Source organism: Lepidothrix coronata, unplaced genomic scaffold (assembly GCF_001604755.1).
Source record: "Lepidothrix coronata isolate B3197 unplaced genomic scaffold, Lepidothrix_coronata-1.0 Scaffold41, whole genome shotgun sequence".
NCBI classification, from domain to species: Eukaryota; Metazoa; Chordata; class Aves; order Passeriformes; family Pipridae; genus Lepidothrix; species Lepidothrix coronata.
This window is the reverse complement of record NW_016690221.1, coordinates 4,189,878-4,210,320: the sequence shown is the minus strand read 5'-3', so window position 1 is coordinate 4,210,320 and position 20,443 is coordinate 4,189,878. Positions and strand designations below refer to the sequence as shown.

The 20,443-nt window shown below is 43.1% G+C and overlaps 2 protein-coding genes across 5 annotated transcripts in view; one reads left to right on the top strand and one right to left on the bottom strand.

The window, feature by feature from the left end:
- The window catches only part of POLR3E (RNA polymerase III subunit E), a 28,165-nt gene extending 23,515 nt beyond the window's left edge, over positions 1-4,650 (top strand). For all 4 annotated transcript variants that reach the window (XM_017813481.1, XM_017813480.1, XM_017813479.1 and 1 more), the window contains exons 19-21: positions 964-1,041; positions 1,860-1,985; positions 4,249-4,650. In XM_017813481.1, the coding sequence (XP_017668970.1) occupies positions 964-1,041; positions 1,860-1,985; positions 4,249-4,305 (261 nt within the window). In that variant the 3' untranslated portion in view covers positions 4,306-4,650. The remainder of the gene's footprint in view (positions 1-963; positions 1,042-1,859; positions 1,986-4,248) is intronic.
- A 131-nt stretch (positions 4,651-4,781) lies between these two features.
- Positions 4,782-20,405, bottom strand: CDR2 (cerebellar degeneration related protein 2). Its single transcript, XM_017813483.1, has 5 exons — positions 20,142-20,405; positions 14,922-15,034; positions 10,248-10,396; positions 9,927-10,091; positions 4,782-8,735 (listed from the first exon to the last, which is right to left on the bottom strand). Exons 1-5 carry the CDS (start codon positions 20,218-20,220, stop codon positions 7,868-7,870), a joined length of 1,374 nt encoding a protein of 457 aa, XP_017668972.1. The 5' UTR covers positions 20,221-20,405; the 3' UTR covers positions 4,782-7,867.
- Positions 20,406-20,443: the final 38 nt, after the last annotated feature.

Genomic DNA, 20,443 nt, shown 5'->3' with positions numbered 1-20,443 from the left:
TAAACCAAGTGTAAAACCTTGTTATATTGCAGCCATTTGGACTAACCTGAGAGCAAAAGCTGCTAATCCCACCAGGCAGCTCCCGCTGGACAAAACCCTTCCCCTTTGCAATAAGATCAGAGGCAAAGCATGAAAGGAAATGCTGATCTTTCACTCTGCCATGCACAAGTCTTTTGGTTGCTGTGAGGGAGGCTGGGAAGAAAGGTTTGGCTTGTCCCAGCAGCCAGGATTGAGGGATCCTGGGACAATCAGGACTGGCTTGTTAGCTTTTCATAACTGATTGATTTAGGTCGTCTGGGCGGTGAGCAAGGAATAAATTGTGAGTGACAGACAGGAAGAGACATGTCAGGAGTGAAGGCATATTCCTTGCTCATTAGTCGCTGCTCCAAGGGGAAATGTTAAGGCAAATGGATGGAATTTTATTTTTTCAGAGTTTGGGGCACGGGGGGGAGGCAGTTGTGTTCCTTCCTGGGAACCTTCTTGTGAACCTTCCTGGGGTGGGAGGCTTCTGCCTCAGAAAACACTGATGTGTTTCTCTGGCTTGGCACGTGGGAAAAAACCAAACACACAAACCCACTGTCATTTTTGGAGCCTGAAATGAGCAAGTACCTGGTTCACTGTCCATCAGTGTTCAGTCTTCTGCAGTCCTGTGGTCTACCCCAAAACAGAGATGACAATACATGAGACCCACTGTGCTTGTCAGGAACGCTGACCTGGGATTAGGGAGGCAGGTAAATACAGGATAGAGTTAAAACCTGCCCCTGTAAATGTAAAAACCTCCAGAAAGACCCTGCAATGCACTTGGTGCTCTCAGCTGATGCTGTTTTTGACAGTTGTTTCAGTTCTCATTACATGGCAACCAAGGTTTTGATTCAGTAATGGGTGTCCAGGGATACAGTATCATAGAATCATTAAGCAGAACTCATTAAAGAGCTGTTATTTTTAACAGCTTCTTGTTCTCAGTTTCCTCCACAGACTGCTGCCTCACCAGATGAACTAAAGGTCTATGCACTTTGGGAAGCTGGTGACACTTATGATCAGGTAAAGATAAAATAAGTGCCATTCACAAATATATGTTTATTGGTCATTTGGCATTGTTTGAGTCCATGTTTCTGGAACTAGTACAGCAGGTAGTTTTGCTCTTTCCCTATTCAAGTGTCAAGTTTCCAGCTGAAAGGAAGCTCTTAGCTCACAACATGTTGGTAATCATGGCAGTAACAAGCTCATAGGCTATTTCTGAACCTGAAAAGGGATTCTCCAATGGACTCACACTAGGATCCAGTCCGAGTTTTTTTTTTTCTTTTGATGGTAATGCAACATAAACCAGAGACTAACTGGAGTATTTGTTGTACCTGTACTTAGGATAGGAAATCATTACAGCAAATGTGAGCATCTCCTGAACTCTAATTGCTCTGAGAGTAAATGAGGTGAAAGGGAAGGTTCCCAAAGAACTGCAGATGGACAGTGCAATTCCTGTGTCCACGATCTAAATAAATTTTTATAGGAAAGAACAGTCAAGTAGTAGCCCATCTCCTGGCTGGAGTGGACCATGGGAACTCCCGTGGAAGCATTTGAGAGGAATGCATTGTAGCCCCCTGTTCATCAGGTTTTTTGTACCTTTGGAGGTGCCCCAAGTCACGGGACAGGTGCAGGTCAGGCCACCGGGTATGGAGAGATCCCTGCAGGGCACTGCTGGAAAGCAGGAGTAACTGGGATGGTTTCAGGACTATGAGGCAAGAAGGAATCCTCTGATGTAGTTCAGAGAATGCTTTGTGCGGACTAAGGCACCTGCAGTTTTGATACAAAGAAAGAGAGGAATGATTGTTCTCTGTGTATTTATGATACATTTTCTTTTAAAGCATCGCCAAGTTTTGCTTGAAATCTTTTCGAGGAACTATCGAGTGCGCAGGAATGTCATCCAGAGCCAGCTGAGCCAGGAGTGTGGAGAGGATCTGAATAAGCAGGAGGTGGATAGAGTGTTAAAGGTAAGTTTCTGTTCAGTTGTGGATTTGATCCAGTCAATACATGAAATTTAATGCCATTTGAGCAAAGGATTATATTTTACCTTGAATTGACAAATGATAGGGATGATGGAACAGTTGTTGTTGGAATATGGACAAAGCCTCTGTATCAGCTTGTTTTCTTAAAAATGCACTTGGTCTCATTCTGTCTTCTTTCCCTCCAAGGAGCAATGGCTCACACACTGTTTTGTGTTATTGTAACAAATCTCCATTTGTCATCTTGAAGCAGCAGAGAATAGAGTGCAGTAAATGTGATACTTATTTTTAAATAATGTGGAGTTAAACATTTCGGAGGTGGGAGAGTTCTGCCCAGTGTTCTGAGTTACCTCAGAACTGTGGCTGGGTAATGCTGAAGAGCACAAGTACCACATATTCAGAAGGAAATGCATTTCATTCTCTAGCAGGATGTACAACTTCGTAAAGAGCAAAACCAGCAGGCAAAGCAGTAGTTAACACATCTCATTGTGAATGTTTATTTGAATCCTTTCATCTGTCTTTGAAGCTGCACCATTTACTTGCTCAAGAAGTTAAAGGTATAAAGTACAGACCACACAGGCCATGACTTTAAAAGCGGTGCAGGATGGCCAAGCAGAAAGTTGCCAACTAATGTAATACTTTAATCATTGTGGCTGGGCCTTTGCTCACTGTCACCCACTTCAATAAGACAAGTGCTTAAGTGCTTTATTACATTGTGATCTGCAGATGAATAATAGCATCTTTGAAGAATTACAGATCTGTTGCTTTGATAATAAGCAAACTGGTCTTGCTTGAAAGAACCTGGTTGTCTTAGCAGTAAAATAAGCTCAGACATTTCTGCCTGCTAGACAGTATTTCCTGTGGCTCCCTGTGCTGGGAGAGTTGTCAGCAACTACAGGAGCTCAAGTATCAGCTCTCCTGGAACATCTAGACAATGTACTGGCATTAGTTTTTCATGATGCTGATGCTATTTTACAGATCACCATTTTCTAGAAAAAATATCTTCCTCTAAAAAAAATTATGCACAGTTTTTATGTTAAAAAAAAGAGGTCTTTGTGTGACTAGCTTGGCATTGTCAGGCTTTATTGCCTTGAGTACATTTGTCACAGGAGTATGTGAAATCATCTTTGTTTCTGAAATAAAATTCAGAAGTATGATTTAATGAAATAGGAAGATTCTCTGGCTTCTTTAAGCCACAAGAGATTGGATTCCTCTTTGAATGAAATTGGATTTGTTGACTCCGATTTCCCCATCTGCCTGTGCTCCTTTTATACACAGAGGAACAGACTGACAGGGCTTGTGTTTTTGTATCTGCAGAGCAAGTCTGCAAACCCTCTTTCTGAGCCTCCACACAGGGTTGGTTGGTTTGTGGCATTCACGAGTCCCAAAACTGCAGGAAAAAAAGATCTGTTGGAGCTGCACGGTGTCAGTTCTGTGGCAGCACTTGTGCCTGTGTTGAATTACCTGAGTGGGAGGGTGGGAGCAGAAGAAAGAGAAGCCGTTAGCTCAGAACTCCAGAGCCTTGGTGCTCATGGAATAGAAACAAGGAAATGAGCCACAAGACAGCCCATTTCCTGCATCCCTTGCTGTGGTGCTCCCCCACCGTGGGCAGAACGTGGCTCTGGGGTGGGACAGTTCATTATCATAGAATGGGGTTTTTTAAAAGGCTTCAGATCCAGCGACTGCTCCCACACTCCAGCCCTGTCCTGCTGCTCCCTTCAGCCTTTTCCCCCCTGAGCTTCAGCCTGTGCCTGTCCTCACTTCCCTGGTGCTCATACTCACACATCCTTCCCTCAGCTGCTTCTGCACGAGCCTGTTTCTGCCCCCAGAAGCCACCACAGTTCCTCACTGCTGTGGCACAGTTTGTCCTCTTGGTGGCCTCTCAACCTTTCCCCACTCGAGTATCACCTTCATTTTAGGGGGTCTGGTCCTCAGGGTGGAGATAACCCTGCACTCCAGGTGCTGTTCTGTGCATGGACAGGGGCTTGTTACTGATCACAGTCATTGTCCCAGGGCCAGACAGTGGTTTTCAAGACCTTTTGGAGTTTAGAATCATAAAATCATAAAGGTCAGCAGAGACCTTTAAGATCATCCAGTCCAACCATCAACCCAGCACTGCCACTGTAATCCCTAAACCACATCACCCATCACCAGATCCTAAACACCTCCAGGGGTGGTGACTCCACCACCTCCCTGAGCAACCTCTTCCAATGCCTCAGCACCCTGACAAAGCCTTTCCCTGTCTCCCCAGGACTGCTGTGTGAGCTACGGTGGAATGTGGTATCTAAAGGGGACGGTGCAGTCCTGACAGCGGTGTCAGGTGATCTCGGACACAAGAGGAACCTGCAGAGGTGGCACAGCCGGAGCAATGCCGGGCCTCGGGAGGGGCAGGGTCTGACCTCCCGCGGGGCACGTGGGCATTGCAGACAGTCACTGACATCCCAACACTCACAGTTTGCGTGGGAGCAGCCAGGAAGGCACCGTGGGACCCTGTCTGCAGCTTGAGTAATCTGGGATTTCTGATGTATTTCAATTCTCCTTCTGTTTCATTATAAAAAAATAAAACAATATAGTGACACAGACATGATGGAAAATCATGGTCTAAAACTTTATTTTGTAAGTAATGCCAATAAATTAAATTTGTTTACAAACATCCCAGTTTTTGTTAAATCCCTGGATGCTCATACTTAAGTCTGAGCATTGTCATAGCCCTTGCAGCCCTCTGGATAGAGAGCAGGTAGTCATGTTCGTGGGAATGTCAGGCCTGGGAGGGGGGAACAAAATCACTGTCTGTGAACTCTGTACTACATTGCAATTGTTCTCACCTGTTGTCTGTGAAATGAGTTATTTGGAAAAGTACCTACATCTGAAACACAGGGAACAACTACTGGATTTCTTCTCCTGGTGTGGGGTTGGTTTTGAGGGATGTTTTGCATTACTGAATGAGTACAGCGAGGTAAGTAACCCAGGGCACCCTCTGGAAGGCATCCAGCTGTAGTTACCACACGGCAACCATGTAAAACCTCTATTTTGTGTAATTTTTAAATAAAATTTTATCTCAAAGGTCAATTCTACCCTGCCTTGTATTTGTCCAGGGAGAAATGGAAGCGGCACCCGGCTCCTTTCACAGCCTGAAGTCTTGCAGAGGAAGGCCAGGTCAGGGATGCTGCAGCACAGGTCAGAGGTGGAGAGCAAAGGCTGTGAATCCCTGCTGATCTCCTGCCCTCTGGGGCTGTGCAGCTGGGCCTGCTGCTCCAGGGACAGCGACCCAGCCCTGGGCCGGGTTTAGCACTGGAGCCCAACTCCAGCAGGATCAGGAGTATCTGCTGTGGGCACTGCAGAACACACTGTACTGGTCCTGTTCTCTGCTGTAGCTTCCATCATATGAGAAGCTCAAGGGGATTCTATTGATTTCATCTACTTATGCTCAGAAAAGGCTGAGTTGAGTTGTTGACTAAACTAAGCAGATTAAGGTGGTTAATCCAGATAAGATTGGCTAAGAATGCTGTTACCATACTTATGGTATTTCACATTTGGGTGGAAAATGGCTATTTTTAAACTGCTAAAATTCTACCTTAATATGCCAGTGTAGTATTGACTACATCAGTGTAATTGGGAGGTGGTTTATGTTCAGGCAGCCCTGGCTGGCACTGACCCAGCATTACCTGTGGCTACGGCTGGAAAGCTGCTTTCCAGGAGAAGCTGTAAAGAGCCAGCCTGGAGTGGGTTATTGCACAACCTGCACAGCCAGAGCTCAGCAGGGGTACAGGCAGCCAAGGGGGAGGTTCAGTACAGAAGAATCAACTGGTTCTGAGTAGATATTTTTGGTATTTTTAAAGCATAAAAGTTGTATATATCAAAGTGTTCTAAATTAGCCAGAAGCAATAAACCACTGAAGCTCACCTACTTAACCAGAAATGCTGAACTGCTTTTGCATATCTTCTGATCCAGCAGGATCTCCAGGAGATCCCCCTCCCCCTAAAGTGGTGAGGAATATTACTAGGAAATCATCTGGGATTGACCATGTCGTGCCTTTCTCAGGTTACTGCTTTCCAGTCTCAGCTGGGCCAGGCCTCCAGGTTAGAAGGGTCCAGGTGAGGGAAACAGGGACAGCACAGGAACCTGATGAACTGCAGCTGTTTTTTCATGGCTGAACAAAGCTCTTCTGCTTTCCCCCACCCCCTCCTTTTTTAACAGCACTGACAAAGCCACAACAATGAGGAGAAACTACTTAATTCCATCTGGATTTCTATCCTAGACAGGCCTATCCTTTTCCATGTAGCATAAGTTTTCTAAAATACAAATTTCATGGGAACCCCATCTGATCTATGTAGGAAAGATGGCAAGACTAGATAATGCCGGTGCCATCTGCATCGAGTTTGCTGTTTGCTGATTGGCACAGATGGATGTAATTACTAGTTACACATGCAGCTTGACTGGATTATTTATTTGCTTAGAAAAATATTCAAAAGATTAAGATTCCCACTTTTAAATAATTTTCAGACTGTAATACATGTTTTAGAGAAAATCCCACAACATGAAGTCTTAATACTGCAGCTGAAGGGCAGCTACACACAGGCTGGACAGAGAACAGAGTAAGGCAGCAGAGCTGCAGCAGCAGCAGTGGAACTAAAGGTGAGAAACTCAACATTCTGTGTCAATGTTTGGTACATCCCAGCAACTTGGAAAGGCAGGTAGCTGATTCCCAAGAACTGCTGGCCACGTTAAGCTGTCAGACCTTTACAGGGAGCAGGATGTCACCTTTCATCGTGCCTCCTCCTCCTTAATCGCTTTGTTTCCTTCACACAGTTCTAAACATACTTCTCCATGTTCTTTGTTTTTCAGACTTTGAGCACATATGAATTACTGTGGGAGTGGAAAAGGAGAGGCAGAACAAGAGTGTGGTCCCATTTACAGTAGGATACGTGCTGGCAATGTCGTGTCTGTCCTCCCACCCCCCCAGGCAGCATGGAATGGGTGCACAGAGGCTGCCACTGGAAACAACAAACAATGTAAGGTTTTTACCTGGCCTGTCTCCTCGAGCACTTGGAGTTTGTGGTACGTAACATCAAAAGCTACTCCACTAAGTCAATGCTACCACTAAAGCTAAATAGCTAAATTACAACTCTCTATCTTACCCAATACACATAAAAATGTACTTTGCAACCACCAGAGAACAGTAGGTCCCAAATCACATACATAGTCAATTCACAGTATCTTGCCTTAAGACAAAGTGCCCTACAAAGGAAACCATACCTAAAAAGCCACACAAACTTTACATCAAATCCTTTCTCAGTAGGAAGACATTTATACTTATCTGTGGGAGAGCTTAGTGCATGTGAAAATGTGGTATTGGCTTGAAGCAAGCACAGCTCTGCTGCCCTGCAAAAGCAAGCAGAAGGCTGCTCCCCTCCTCCTTGAGAACTGAGGAGAGGCTGCTCATGAGTCTGGTTGGGGCTTTGGTTTTGTTATTTTCTACATCAGCGTAGTTACAGGGCTAGATCATCATTGTGAACCTAAGGAAAGCTTCAGTCTGGCTCTTATGAGAGAGACAGAGTTCTGAGCTCTGTTAGTTTTGAAGTGGACTAACAAAATGAATGTCAGTTACTGCTCCAGCCAGAGATGAAGTGTAATATGAAGTAGTAGTGTAGAATTAAGCTATGATGTTTGTTTGCTTTACAACCCCTAGTTTGTGTGACAGTGCTAAACTTTAAATCTATTGCTACATAGGAACAGGGAAACTAGCTGTTAACTAACTGGCTTGTTAACTACAGGTCTACCAGCCAATCCAAAACATTCATTTTGAGTGCTCAAGATCAGTTTAAGGGATCTTCTGACATTCGTATAAAGTTCTGGACTAACAGATAAGGTTATGGTTGAGAGGAGAGGGTCTTGTACTTGGCTCGGTGTTCATCTATTTCTTCCTTTGTTTTTCTGATACAGCTAAAAATTTCCTTGAAGAGTGCTTTATATTCAGGAAGAGCATTTGTGGGAGAGTCACTTAGCTCCACAACTGTGAATTCTTGATTGCTAGCTGAGAGATCATACTGGGTGTTCCCCACGTTTAGGTCTTTGGAATACTGCTTCAGCGTTTGGACAGCCTTGTGTTTCAAACAATCTTCATCCATTTGACACTTCTTCAAAAGTTCCTCATACTTCACTTTCAGAGCGTTATACTGAGCATCAACTTCATTAAGCACAGAGATTCCTCGCTGCTTCACAGCTTCAGCTCTCCTAATACACGTTTCCTCGTGGCCCCTCAGGATGTCTGCCCCCACCGCGCTGCTCAGCAGGGTCTCGCTGCTGCTCCGCTTCAGCGCCTTCTTCTCCAGCTCCGACACCGTCACAAGTCCATCATCCGCCAGGCTCTGACTGAGCTCCCTGTCCAGAGATTCCCTGAATGAAATGAAAAAGGATTCTGGCACCAATTTCTCTGCATTATGGAATGTGTTTTCAGATTGAAGTATCTGCCGCATTTCGGCTACTTCTGCTTCCAGCTCCTCTGCCCGCGCCCGGTACAAGTCTGTATCCACGAGCCTCCGTTCCAGGTCACAGTTTTCTTTCACCATAAGACTGTATTCCTCCTCCATGGTCACCCTCTTCTCTTTCTCCAGGTTCAGCTGGGCTTGCAGAACTGTAACTGCCTTTTTTAACTTCTCATTTTCTTCTTCTAGAGGGCTTAACTGACTATCCATCGAAGTAATCTTTTCTGCAAACACATGATCGTACACAAAATACCTGCAGAAACAAAGTAAGTGTTATCAAAGGTAAGAAGTCCAGCTGACCACACCTCCTAAAGGTTTCCTGTGCTGAGTAACTAATGACATATTTAAACTGTGTGCTGACAGCCCTCAGAGCACTCACAGGGGCCACTTCACTAACCTGTCAGTCTGTTTAGGAGTCAGAACAGAGTTTGTAACACGAACGTGCCATCAAATCAAGCTCCCAGCTTAGGCAGAATGGCAGCTCATTAACAGTTTCAAGTAAAACAGACAAGCTGATTGAATAACCAGACCTACAATTTAAGTTTAAATAAATATTGCCTCAGTGTAGCATGCAGTACTTCGACAGAGGTTTTTTCCACAGTGCTCTACTCTTGTAACTTTTGTCACTGCTGATGGCAGAAAGCAGCTTCAGAACTGACAAGGCAGTTCTGTAGGATGACACTCTCACAAGCCTTTGGCAGTTTGAAGGATCCACTTATCCTTTGAATTGTCAAGAAATAACTTTTTTTGGGTGTACAAATTTATTCTAGAGTAGAATATATAGAATATTCTACCTCCATGTAGTGCTGAATCCCAGACACAACAGCCTGTTGGGTCTGTGGAGGTGCTTCACTTACAAAATTGCTTTCTAGGCTTGAAGCTACTCTGAGCTTTCACCCCAGGTGATTGTCCCAAAGGGCACAATAATGCAGCTCAGCTGGGTCAAATTTAAAGGCAGCCCAGAGCTCCAGGCTCCATTTTACCAGCTTCAGTATCATTTTAACCAGCTCAGGTTCAGGAAAGCTATTGCAGGGATCCTGCCTTCTTTGAAAAGAAAATATCCATGGACATCCAAAGAAAGGTTAAGTTACACAAAATATTTTGTATTTAGCAAGTTTGTTTTTCAGATTATCTCTGTGTGTGCTTTTATCTGACTGAAAACAGTGGGGTGCAAATTGCTGTAAGCTTTCTAAGCTACCATTTGATATGGCTGGAGACTCTGGGAGAGAACCCATCAAGACAGAAAGGGGAGCACAAATACTACTGTGGTCTAGAAGTACGTCAGACGCAGTGGCAACACCACACAGGGCAGATACTTTGCTACTTGTGAACATCAGCTAATTTTTCTGCCAGCCTGTCTGATACCTGTGCTTGTGTCTTAGTTTTTAAAGCCTTGCTTAAAATAACATCATTGTTCTTTACTATGTAAGGTAGGAAGTCTTACTGGCGCAGGTCATACAGCTCCTTCAAACAGGAGAAGCTGTGCATTGATCTGGGCTGGTCAGATCTCTCGTGGCTCATCCGGCCTCGTTCAGGCTTCTTCAGTTCTTCTACTTGTCGCTGCAGGTCATCTATGTGTGTTTGTAGATTTTCAATAGTCTCTGTCAAGCTAAAAGGTGGAAAGATTTTTAAATAAAACCGTCCTTTCAATTTACCAGTATTGTGGAACACCACTAGGCAGAGACAGCCACCCAGGAGCTACACAAATACCCCTGGACTGCTCCCACCGATTTTACCAGCTGGGGGAAGGGGTGAAGTTTGTTACCTTAATATCTTCTGTTGTGAAGCTCTGCTCTCTGCAACCAGCTTTTGATTGGTGTCTTCCAGTTCTCTTGCTGTCACATCCAGCTGCTCATAGACCTTTGCATGCTGGTCGTTCATCTGGCGCAGGAGCTCCACTTGCTTTGTGAGGTACTGCAAGACAGCACTGCTGTTACTGGCTCACCCTGGGAACACGAGCTGCCACTGCTGCTCTGCATTTCCATTCATGTTCACAGAGAAACAAGTAAGTGTCATAAATTTAAATTCCCGTGGTTGCTTTGGGAAGTTGGAAAGCCACTGCCAGTGACCCACCTTGCCTTTGTCAGGGAGGTTAAAGCCAGGCTGATGAAGCAGCTTTTACCCAGAGGAGCTGGGTGTGTTGTGCCAACTGTCTTTACCTGTGCCCACACCTTCTGGGTGGGATTGGTCTGTATTGCAGTCACCATAGACTTCAAAATAGCCACTAGTCACTCTGTCCTAAATGTTGCAATGGGCTTCAACAGAAATTTTCTAACAGTGTTGACCCAAGAACTCTCTTAACATTAAAACTGAATTATTGGGTAGCACCATCCATAATTAAAATTATTTTTAGCTAACCTAAGTTCTTCCAGTCTGAAGCAGCATTAGGATCAGCACAAGAGAATTTAGGTTGTGGTCACACTTAAGTATGTGAGTTAATGTGTGTCAGGCAGTATAATCAAATTATTGAATTCAATCTTTAATTACTCAAAGTGAACTGTTACTGTAATCCCAAACAAAGGCCTACTGGCCTTTCTCAAAAAAATAAAGCTTCACATGAAGTATTCTCAATTTAATCCTCTTGGGGTTTACAGTTAGCAACAGACTGTTAAGTTTCCTGAATAATGTCAGAAAGCTTAGAATTCTCAGTCTAAGAGCAGTTAACAATCACCTAATGCTCTTAATACAAGTGCCTCGTATTGTCCCACCCGGGACAAGAGCATTTGCATGAAACAGACTTGAGCAAAAAACCTAACCCTCTAAATCTGAAATATTCTGCTCTTATGTAGAATTTATTTCTTGCAATGTATTCTGTACTACTGCATGCTACTTACTGAAAAGCAGACCTCAGGAAGAAACATCCAGCAAACTCCTAGGCAGAATTACCTCTCTTTACAGAGACCTCTTACATATTCAAAACTTCTAATATTCTACTTAACCTTTTACCTCATTAGAAGATTGGTGGGTTTACATTTTAGGCAATTTAAGAACAGATAATAAGTTAATCTAGGACTAGTAATTGCTGCATACAGACTTCCAGAAGATCAACATGATAGCTGTTAGCTAGATCCTTTTGTAGCCTGTGCACACATGACAGAGGATTTACACCAAAATAGAACATAGATTAGCAGCAGAATCTCAATGTGACCCATTTCAGATTAACTTTCCCTATTGGTTATGGCTGAAGGAAGGAGCTGGAGATCCTCAGACTTTCTTCAGCAGCAGGAGAGTGGCTGAGCACAGAAGCCAAGGCTTTGGTGCCCCAATAGATGTTACCACTGATCACAATGGGCCTTTGCACAAGTTTTAGATGAATGATACCTTTCATCTCCAGTATCTTCAGGGTTGGTGTCAAGTTGGCCTGGTATAAATCAGACCACCAAAAGATGGTGTAGTAATAAATACTTTAGAAGTTCACATTTAATTCACCTCCCCTGCAACTGAGCACCTAAAATAAAGCAGCAGTTGAGACTTCTTTCTTTCTACCACATGATAAAAGGACAGTGTCAGTGTTTCCAAAGTCTGAGTGCTAAGAACAGATTCCAACAGGAATGAAGTTGCCCTTTCAATCCAGCATTTATTACATCTACAATGATTAATCAGTGGCACACGTGTCAGCACAGAGGTCAGACATAATGATCCAAAGCTGTAAAATGCTTAATATGTTAGCATTTAATATATGAGATGTAATCTTAAGCACACCACAGCCTTTGACCCTTCTTTCTCAGCGCAGACAAGGTAGTGCCATACTTCAGAATTATTTCTTAGCCAGTTCTAGACTTTGCTACCCATAAGACCTGAATTAATGGCAAAAAAACCCCAAAGATTTACAAGGATATACTGCACTGAAAAACCTAGTAAAAAAAATTCAGAGTAGCTACAGGAGCAGCTGAAAGATCACATTTAGGTTACAGACAAGCACTTGAAAGTTGGGAAAACTCAAGCACTAGAGACAGGATATGCCATTTGCACGTGTATCCTGTGCATCAGGGTCTTCTGCATTCCCACAAGACAGAAATACAGGCATGAAAATAACAGACTGAACTGCTTTTACCAGCAAAGTGCTACACCTTGCACGTGCCAACTTTATTCCCATTTCTTTTAGTGAATGCCTGTAACAATTCCTTGTGCCAGTAAGCCAATACATTCAGTTCCTCAACTGGAGGGTCTCTCTAGGTATTCGAACAGGGGGTTCATCTTCCCTTTTCTACTAGAAATCCAGAGGCAAGAGAAACTTCTTTGGAGAAAGAAAAGGTTTGTGTTGCTGTTACACTTTTAAACAGCACCAAGGAAAGACAGAAGATTAGGAGAGGTGGTGGTGGCACTGCAGACAGCATGTAACTGCAGCAGACAGAAACACAGCCTACAGGTTCTTTGACTCAACACAATAAACTGGGCAAATAAAGGTGCAGGCACTATTTATATGTCAGAAACACCCCAAAAACTGTTCTCCCACTCTCTCCCTCTCCCTTCCTCTTGGAGGGAGCTGCTAGGACAACCCAATACACATCTCCTACCCTCGCTGCGGGGAGAGGAGGAAAGAGAATGAAGAGGTATCAGATAAAGCCTTCAAAAAGTAGTACTGACCAAGTCTTGGCAAAGTAAGATATTGAGGGAAAAAATTAATCTGTCCTGTCTGAGGTTGTGTGACCACAGAAGTACTTGACCCCGAAACACACCAATTATAGATCACTGCTGGAAGGACACTGGTGACACTTCCTGGTGCTGAGGCTCTCTTATGTAGTCAATAAACACTGACCCACCAGAACAGCTTAAGCAAATAAACTGGCTTAAACCAACAGGATATTACATTCTTAATAGCACTAGACTATTTCTGTAAATCAATGTAGCTTAGCAATTATATATTTTCTAGATTTCAAGACAGTGCTAAAATGCAGCTGTTTATTAAGTAGCTCCACTGCCTGTGCCAGGTCAGTTATCACAAAGTTATGGTGTGTTATTTCAAAAGGTGTGTTGTAACTGTGTTAAACGCTTTCTTAACCATGGTTGTACATGCAGGTGTTGAACCTTGTGTACAGTATTTGTACAGCACCTTGGAAGTGTTTGTCCTCTCCACATCTTAAGAATTGATCTTCTTATAAAAACTATTCAAGGCGATGAGTTATTTTCAGTCTCTGCATAAGTAAATACATTTTTTTAATGCTGTGGCACTAATATAAATATCAGCCATTCCAACCATTGTAGCAGAATGAATAGGATAACAAATATGACATTTAGCACATAACAGAGGTAAGAGCCAAAGTATGAAACACAAAACAAAAATATCTTCTAAATTGTTCATCACTTAATAAAAATGCTGCATTTGTGTTAAGATGACTACTCTAAAGACATCTGTATAGCTGTAAGTATTAAGCTTAGAATTCTCTAAGTTACCTGTTACCATTACAATAGTAAGGGTTTTCAGTCTGAAGTTGCAGCTGTACCAAATTCACTCATGATATGTAACTGCAGAAGTGCTGCTTGCACAAAGGACCTCAGATTTTGTAAAAATCTGGTGTATACCAGTCACAGCCTGTTCCCTGTGATTCATACCAGAACCAAAATGAAATGCTGACTACATTTTCAATATGTTGTCAGTCAGCAAAGTACTGAATATTTAATAATTTAATTATTAGAGACCATGCATTGCCCTCTAATAGCTGAAGAAATCTCATTAGGCTGACAAATGCCAGGTCTGCAAGAACACAGGCAATATAAAATTAAAAAAAAGAAATTGCCAAAGATGGCCAGGTTTTTCCACCCTGTTACACAAAGATGAGCAGCTTCGAAAGGATGGATACATTTTTGGGCTTTATTTTCCTTGGAAAATACAGAACAATATATCCACTGTGTCCTATACTTAGATACTATTTAAGTGGGGTTATTTTCTGGGCTTTATTATTTGTTTGTTGGCTTTTTTTGTCATTGTACAGGGGGTTTTTTACATTGAAATAGACTTTAGCTTCCTTTACCACAGCTCAGTTTAGTGGAAATGCATAGCCCCAGATTTTACTTTAATCTTTCTTCTGCATTATCAGCATTTAAATTTCAGTGCAGTAACCATTAAGATTTTCATATAATAATTTAAATTATTAATGTATTTATCATCATATAATTTAATGTCATTTTACCTGGCAAGATCAGCAAAGTTTAGCAATAAAAATAACTGAACTAACTTTTGTGTACAAAAAAAAGAAAAATACCAGTCATTTTTCATTAAACGAGCCAAATCCAACATGGCATTTAATGGCACAAAGCTTCTGGTAATCAGAGAAACAGTTCAAAGTATGATGGACCTATACAGGTCCTCAAATTCTCAAAGCAGCAGAAATGGTGAAAGATTGTTCAGTATTTTCCATCATATGTCAAGAAATTCAGATTTTAGCTATTATGTTCCACCTCTAGATGCCTTAACATTTGGACCCCTCAAATATTTTACCTCTATCTCCTGCAGTTGCTCTTGATTTGTTGCATACATTTGCTGTAAGGATTCCTCTAGTTCAGTGTTACGGTCCAGTAGTGTCTTCCCAAGCTCAGCAGCAAGGTGAAGATCTAAACAAAGGAATCATGTTTGCAGGTAAGTGAGAGAGACAATAATATAATCTAATTTTAAAGCATGTTAATCAGATACTTGAGGTACTTTTTTTACTGCCATTATAACTCCTCCCCCAAAAAGAAAGTGAGCTTATACTTAAGTAGAACGTTCATATATCATCTATAAGGCAAATCTAAGTCAGTCCTGAAGCCCAGAAGACACTTTTATTTATGAAGCTTCCTCAGTTCCTCCTTAGGTCCTGCAGACACATCCAGCCATCCTCACCTCCCACAGCCTGCCCAGTGCTGCTCCAGCAGCTCTGCCCAAGGTGGCTGTTTGCTACTTCACCATATTTACACCCAGGCCAAAGCTGACTGCACTCCTACCTGCTTTGCTGTTCCTCCCCATTACCCCTTCACCGAGGAGCTCAGGTCAAACTGCTAAATGAAAGTTTCAGATGCTTTTTATGGTGAAAGAATAACATCAGAAGACACAAAATTGATGAAGACACGCAGCTATTCTGCCTTTCAAGCTCATAAACCCAGGTGACAAGAATTGTTTCATGTGCTCCAAAACATCATTTTAAATGTCATTTGTTCTGAAACACTTAATCTCAATTTCACTCCAGTCATCTTCAATCACCTCCAGGGTGCAGTGACTGTAGTTGTTGCAAATTAAGAAATAAGTCATCTGAACACTCAGTTCTGTTCTAGAGGGAAGCTTGATATTTGTTCAACAGCAACAGTAGTGCAAGATATTCTACATTACTATGTTTAAAAACACGTGTAATTTAAAAGCTAACATAATGTGACAAAGCAATAGATCTTGGTGTTATTGCTAAAATTGTAATTACTCTGTGCAGGGTGTTACATGTTAAGAATCCAACAGATTTCTAAACTCTCCAATTTTCCACCTCCTTCCTCTCACCTGGACCATGGCCTGCATGCACACAATACAACCTAGTTAGTTTTCACATAGAACTTGCATCACTAATGGTTAAGAGACAGAAAAAAAGTCAAGAAAAACTTTGATTCACTTCAAGAAGACTTAAATTAATAAACAAAGAGACGTATTTTATCATCAGTAGTTATAGCTAGAGAAGAAAATGCATTCAATTTTCATTTGATTGCAATGCCCTTGTTTTAACATGTTATCTTATGTCTTTCCTGCTCCTTCCTAATTATCTTATCAGCCTGGCATTGTAACAGATACAGCCCTGTTCCAGGATTGTTTTGTGCTAACCTTCAGTTTGACAGCCTGGCCAAAATGATTACTCCATCTCCATACCTAAGCCAAAGACCAAAATCAGACTTACAAGGACAAGTGAGTACAAACATTTGTCTATAAAGTTGTAGATGTCCAACTCTGGCAAAACAACAGCTGTGCTACTCTTTTACACTCTCTCTTACAACTCCAGTGCCTGGTTTCCTACCTTAAGAACAGGTTCTTAGAATAAATGCCACAAAAATATTTCAAAGTAATCAGACTGCATGTGAGTTCTTCAGAGTTTCAGATGTCCAACTAGCAGCCCCATGGCACACTGAGCTATACTTAGGAGGTTATCCTCACACAGCACCACTCCTTAAGAAACACAGCCTATGCTAGAGCTGGGTTTAAAGTACTTGGATAACAAAATCTTAAGGTGTCCTACTTAAATTTTTCCTATTTTGTAAACAGATTGCATATTGTTTACTGATGGACAGAGTAACTCCCAGTCAGAAACCAAGCTGTTTGTTCTGTCACATTACAGAATACTGTGGTTTTCAAATCCAGCAAATCCATTGTCCTATAGAAAATGGAGTCCCAGTTCCCCAGTTCTCATACTACACAGATCTTTACTAGGAGCTTCAATCTTTACAGCTAGTCAGCAATACTGGCATCATTCAAGGCAAAGACTAAATAGCCCATTCTTTTATTTTAATAGAGTAGAATAAGAGCTTTAGAGAGGATTTAGGATTATGTTAAAGACATAATGCATAATGGAATTACTTGCTGTCATTTCCCTTCCTAAAGTGAAAGTTTGTTTTGATGTTTAAGTACATATAAGAGTTTACAGTTTCATTCTTAAATGCCCCATCACCTCCTAAATCAAGTAGCACATACCACATGGTCCTTGGAATACAGACTGGATAACAGAATTCATGTCATACTTACACACTCATTCTGTTTATTAGACTGGCAGAAGCACAAATGGGTTACAATGGGAGAAACATGCTATTTTATAATTAGGGCAATTTGTTTCTGAGGGGGAGAATACAAGTGGAAGTGCTCAGGAACACGCAATAAAACCTGAACTCCAGAGAAATCAAGAACTGAAATAATTTCACCTCTTCTAAAATGAAGAATTTGCTTTGTGTCCATTTTTCTACATTGTCAAGTATTTCTAAGCCCTAAAAAGAGCAAATTTTACGAGTGAGATGTGCAATACACATGTTCTCCAGATACAGAAGGAAAACGGTTCATTTACATTTCTCTTGAGAGAGTTACTGCAGAACACTGGAAGCACACTGCATTTTCTGTTGTAAATTTATGTAAAGCAACAGCTAAGTTCTGACACAGACATGCATTTTTCCTTTTCACCGCAAAGATGGGAGCAGAGAGGTTTTTAATAATGCAAACTGCCTGTGTGCAGATCTTAAGATCTTCGTTTTAGTAAATCTGATTAGTTGTGCTGGAGTTTAACAGCTCCATCGAAGGCTCTGAAACAAAACAAGACTTCAAGGATACGTCTTCTGTGATGTTGAACAGCCTTCACTTACCAGCACTTCACATTCTCTTCTGACAGCATTACTATAAGTGAAAAAGAGATAAAAGCAGCACCAAAATCCTTCTCTTCTACTTTTTCACAGCCCACCTAACAAAATTATTCAGAGAATTTTTGATCTAAAACTAAGCCTGTTCTTTTAAAGAGCAAAAGGCATTAATGTGATGCAAGATATATAAGTAAGCCTAGCTGAAGTTTACTTAACTGTAAAATAAACCCTTAATTTTTTTATTTAGTTTCACATCTCCTATTCTGTATTCAGAGTACTCTCTGTTCTGTAGAAATGAGTAACAGCAAGCTGTAAAAAGAGCAGCCATAGAAAAGAATTCTTTTTCAAAGGTCAGCATACTGCAGCAAAACATGGACGTTGCAGAAGGATGGCTGTTCCCATCCTCACAAGAATTCCATGAGCATTCTGTTTTCATGAACAGCATGCCAGAAAACGCCATCCTCCCTTGTCATGGCAAAAGCTTTGGTACGTACAGACTGTCAAGGTTTTCCAAAACCCTACCGTAATTTCAAGTTTCAAAGGCTGGCTGATAAGGACTACAAGTTTGTTTCTGTGTGCTTTCTAATGTTTTACAACCCAGGTTTTCTCATAAACCTACTGCTCAGTTTTTAAACACGCACTGATTGTTTGGGTTGTGAGGAGTTCCACGAGCCTTGATAAGCAATCTTACTCCCCTGTTTACGTACACAGGCACAGCTCAGGCTTAGGACGAGGAAGTTCATCTTTCAGACTCCAGAAATAAGGTAGTACAGCATTTCTTTAAGGAGTTTCTTCTTTGCATTTCAACCTGCCCATCTGTTAATTTTCCTCCTTTCCCTTTTGGCAAGGCTATTTAGTCACTTCCATTTAGGCTTAAAGAGAGAATCCCCAGAAAAAGGTTGTTTGCATGTTGAGAGCACACTAACCTCTAGAATGGAACACTTTCTTAAAAGCTTACAAAGAGTCAACTGGTGATTATTTCACTCTTTTTAATTAAAAGATGAAAGTAAAGAAACAAGGCAAGAAGTCAGTTGTTATACATTGTGAAGTCTCTTTGTAGGTCTTCTATCTCATAAACACTGACACAGTAAAAACATTGCTTCAAATTTTCAACTCTCTTCCCTTTGACAGCCAACTATGGTTTCAGGATCTTACTTAAACTGATTTGTTTGTATCCTAGAGCCAGGAAAACATCTATTTCGGGCAAAGAGTATCTAAATACAGCTTTCAAACAGTTAGATATTTTATATAGCAGACAATTAGAGAGACCTGTTCCGGTCTCAAAAAAAAGTTTCTGCTGTCAGATGCCTGATCTCAGTGTGAATACAGCTTAGCTTTCCTTATGGTTTACAGAACAGCAGCACACACCAATCCCAAGAATTAATGTATTTCAATCTAAAAGCAAAAAGCATAAGACTGGAGCGGGTGTGCAGGAAGCCACTTCACAGCTTCGAGCTGACCTTTAAAACAAACTCGGGATTAAGAACAAAAAGTAGAACCAAGTAAATACCAGTCATAGATGCCACTGAGCTCTTAAGGAAATTGCACATTCTTTCCATATCGTGGCTGTTGAAGATTTTTAATGCAATTATACTTGTATTCCTGCGGCTCTTTCCTCATCTGTGAAATGAGAACAGGATTTACCCCTTGCATATAATGTTTGAAGACCTATTGATGGAATGACATACAGGAGCTGGAAATGTAGAACTGTGAGGCGTAGTGGAGTTATCTGTGTATTTTAATAAGAAAACCTGAAAAGATTTTAATAAGGGACTTGCAACTAATCGAGCACTGCTACAACTACACCTTGATCGAACGGGAAGCCCTTACAAAGAGCTCAACAGGGCGCAATAGCGCATCCCACCCTGGTGCTCCCAGCGCCCGCCCCGAGCAGCAGCCGCTTCGCCTCCTGTTCAAGGTGCAACTTTTCGGAGAGCCGCTTCCCTGCCGGCGGGCGGAGAGGGACCCGGCACGATCCCGCTCGGCTGCGGCGGCTCCTTCTCTCAAACAAAGACGGCCGCAGCCTCTCCCGGTGACAGCGATCCCGCGGCGGCGGGAAGCGCTGCCGTGCGGGGACCCCCCGCGCCCGGCACGACCCGCCCTTCCCGCCGCCGCCCCGCGACCCCGAGCGCCCTTCCCGCCGCCCCTCCGCGCCCGCTCCGCCGCTGTGCCGGTGCCTCCCCGCCGCCCCCCGCGGCTCCTTCCCTCACACGCCCTCCCCGCCGCAGCCCCTTCCCTCACGAACCCGGCTCGCTGTAGCCCCTTCCCTCACACACCCCCGAGGCGGATCCCCATGGCCCCCTCTCTCACACACGCGGCTCTCCGCACTCCCTGTCTCACACGCTCCCCGCTGTCCCCCGTCCCGGCTCACCTTGCTGCAGGTCCTGCTGGTCGTACCACGGCTCATCCTCGCGGATCTCGAACTCCTCCACCAGGCTGTCGGCCAGCATCGCGCCCCTTCCCCTCACGGGCGGGCGCGGCGGCGGCGGCGGCGCCCACCCGACGATCCCACTCGCGTCGAGCGGGGCAGGGCGAGCCCGGCAGCCTCTCCCCGCCTCAGCAGCCGCCTCCGGCCATTGCCGAGCGGTTCCGGACTTTGCCGAACCTCTCCCCCTTCTGGCCGGGCTGCGCCGGCGGCAACGTGGCAGCAGCCACCGCCCGCCCCCCGCCTCC

Coding starts and splice junctions, on each gene's coding strand:
- CDR2 (XM_017813483.1), bottom strand. CDS start 20,220: ATGCTGGCCGACAGCCTGGTGGAGGAGTTCGAGATCCGCGAGGATGAG. Junction 15,035..20,141: donor CCAGCAGGACCTGCAGCAAG/GTGAGCCGGGAC, acceptor TCCTTTGTTTAG/ATCTTCACCTTGCTGCTGAG. Junction 10,397..14,921: donor AGCAACTGCAGGAGATAGAG/GTAAAATATTTG, acceptor GCTGTCTTGCAG/TACCTCACAAAGCAAGTGGA.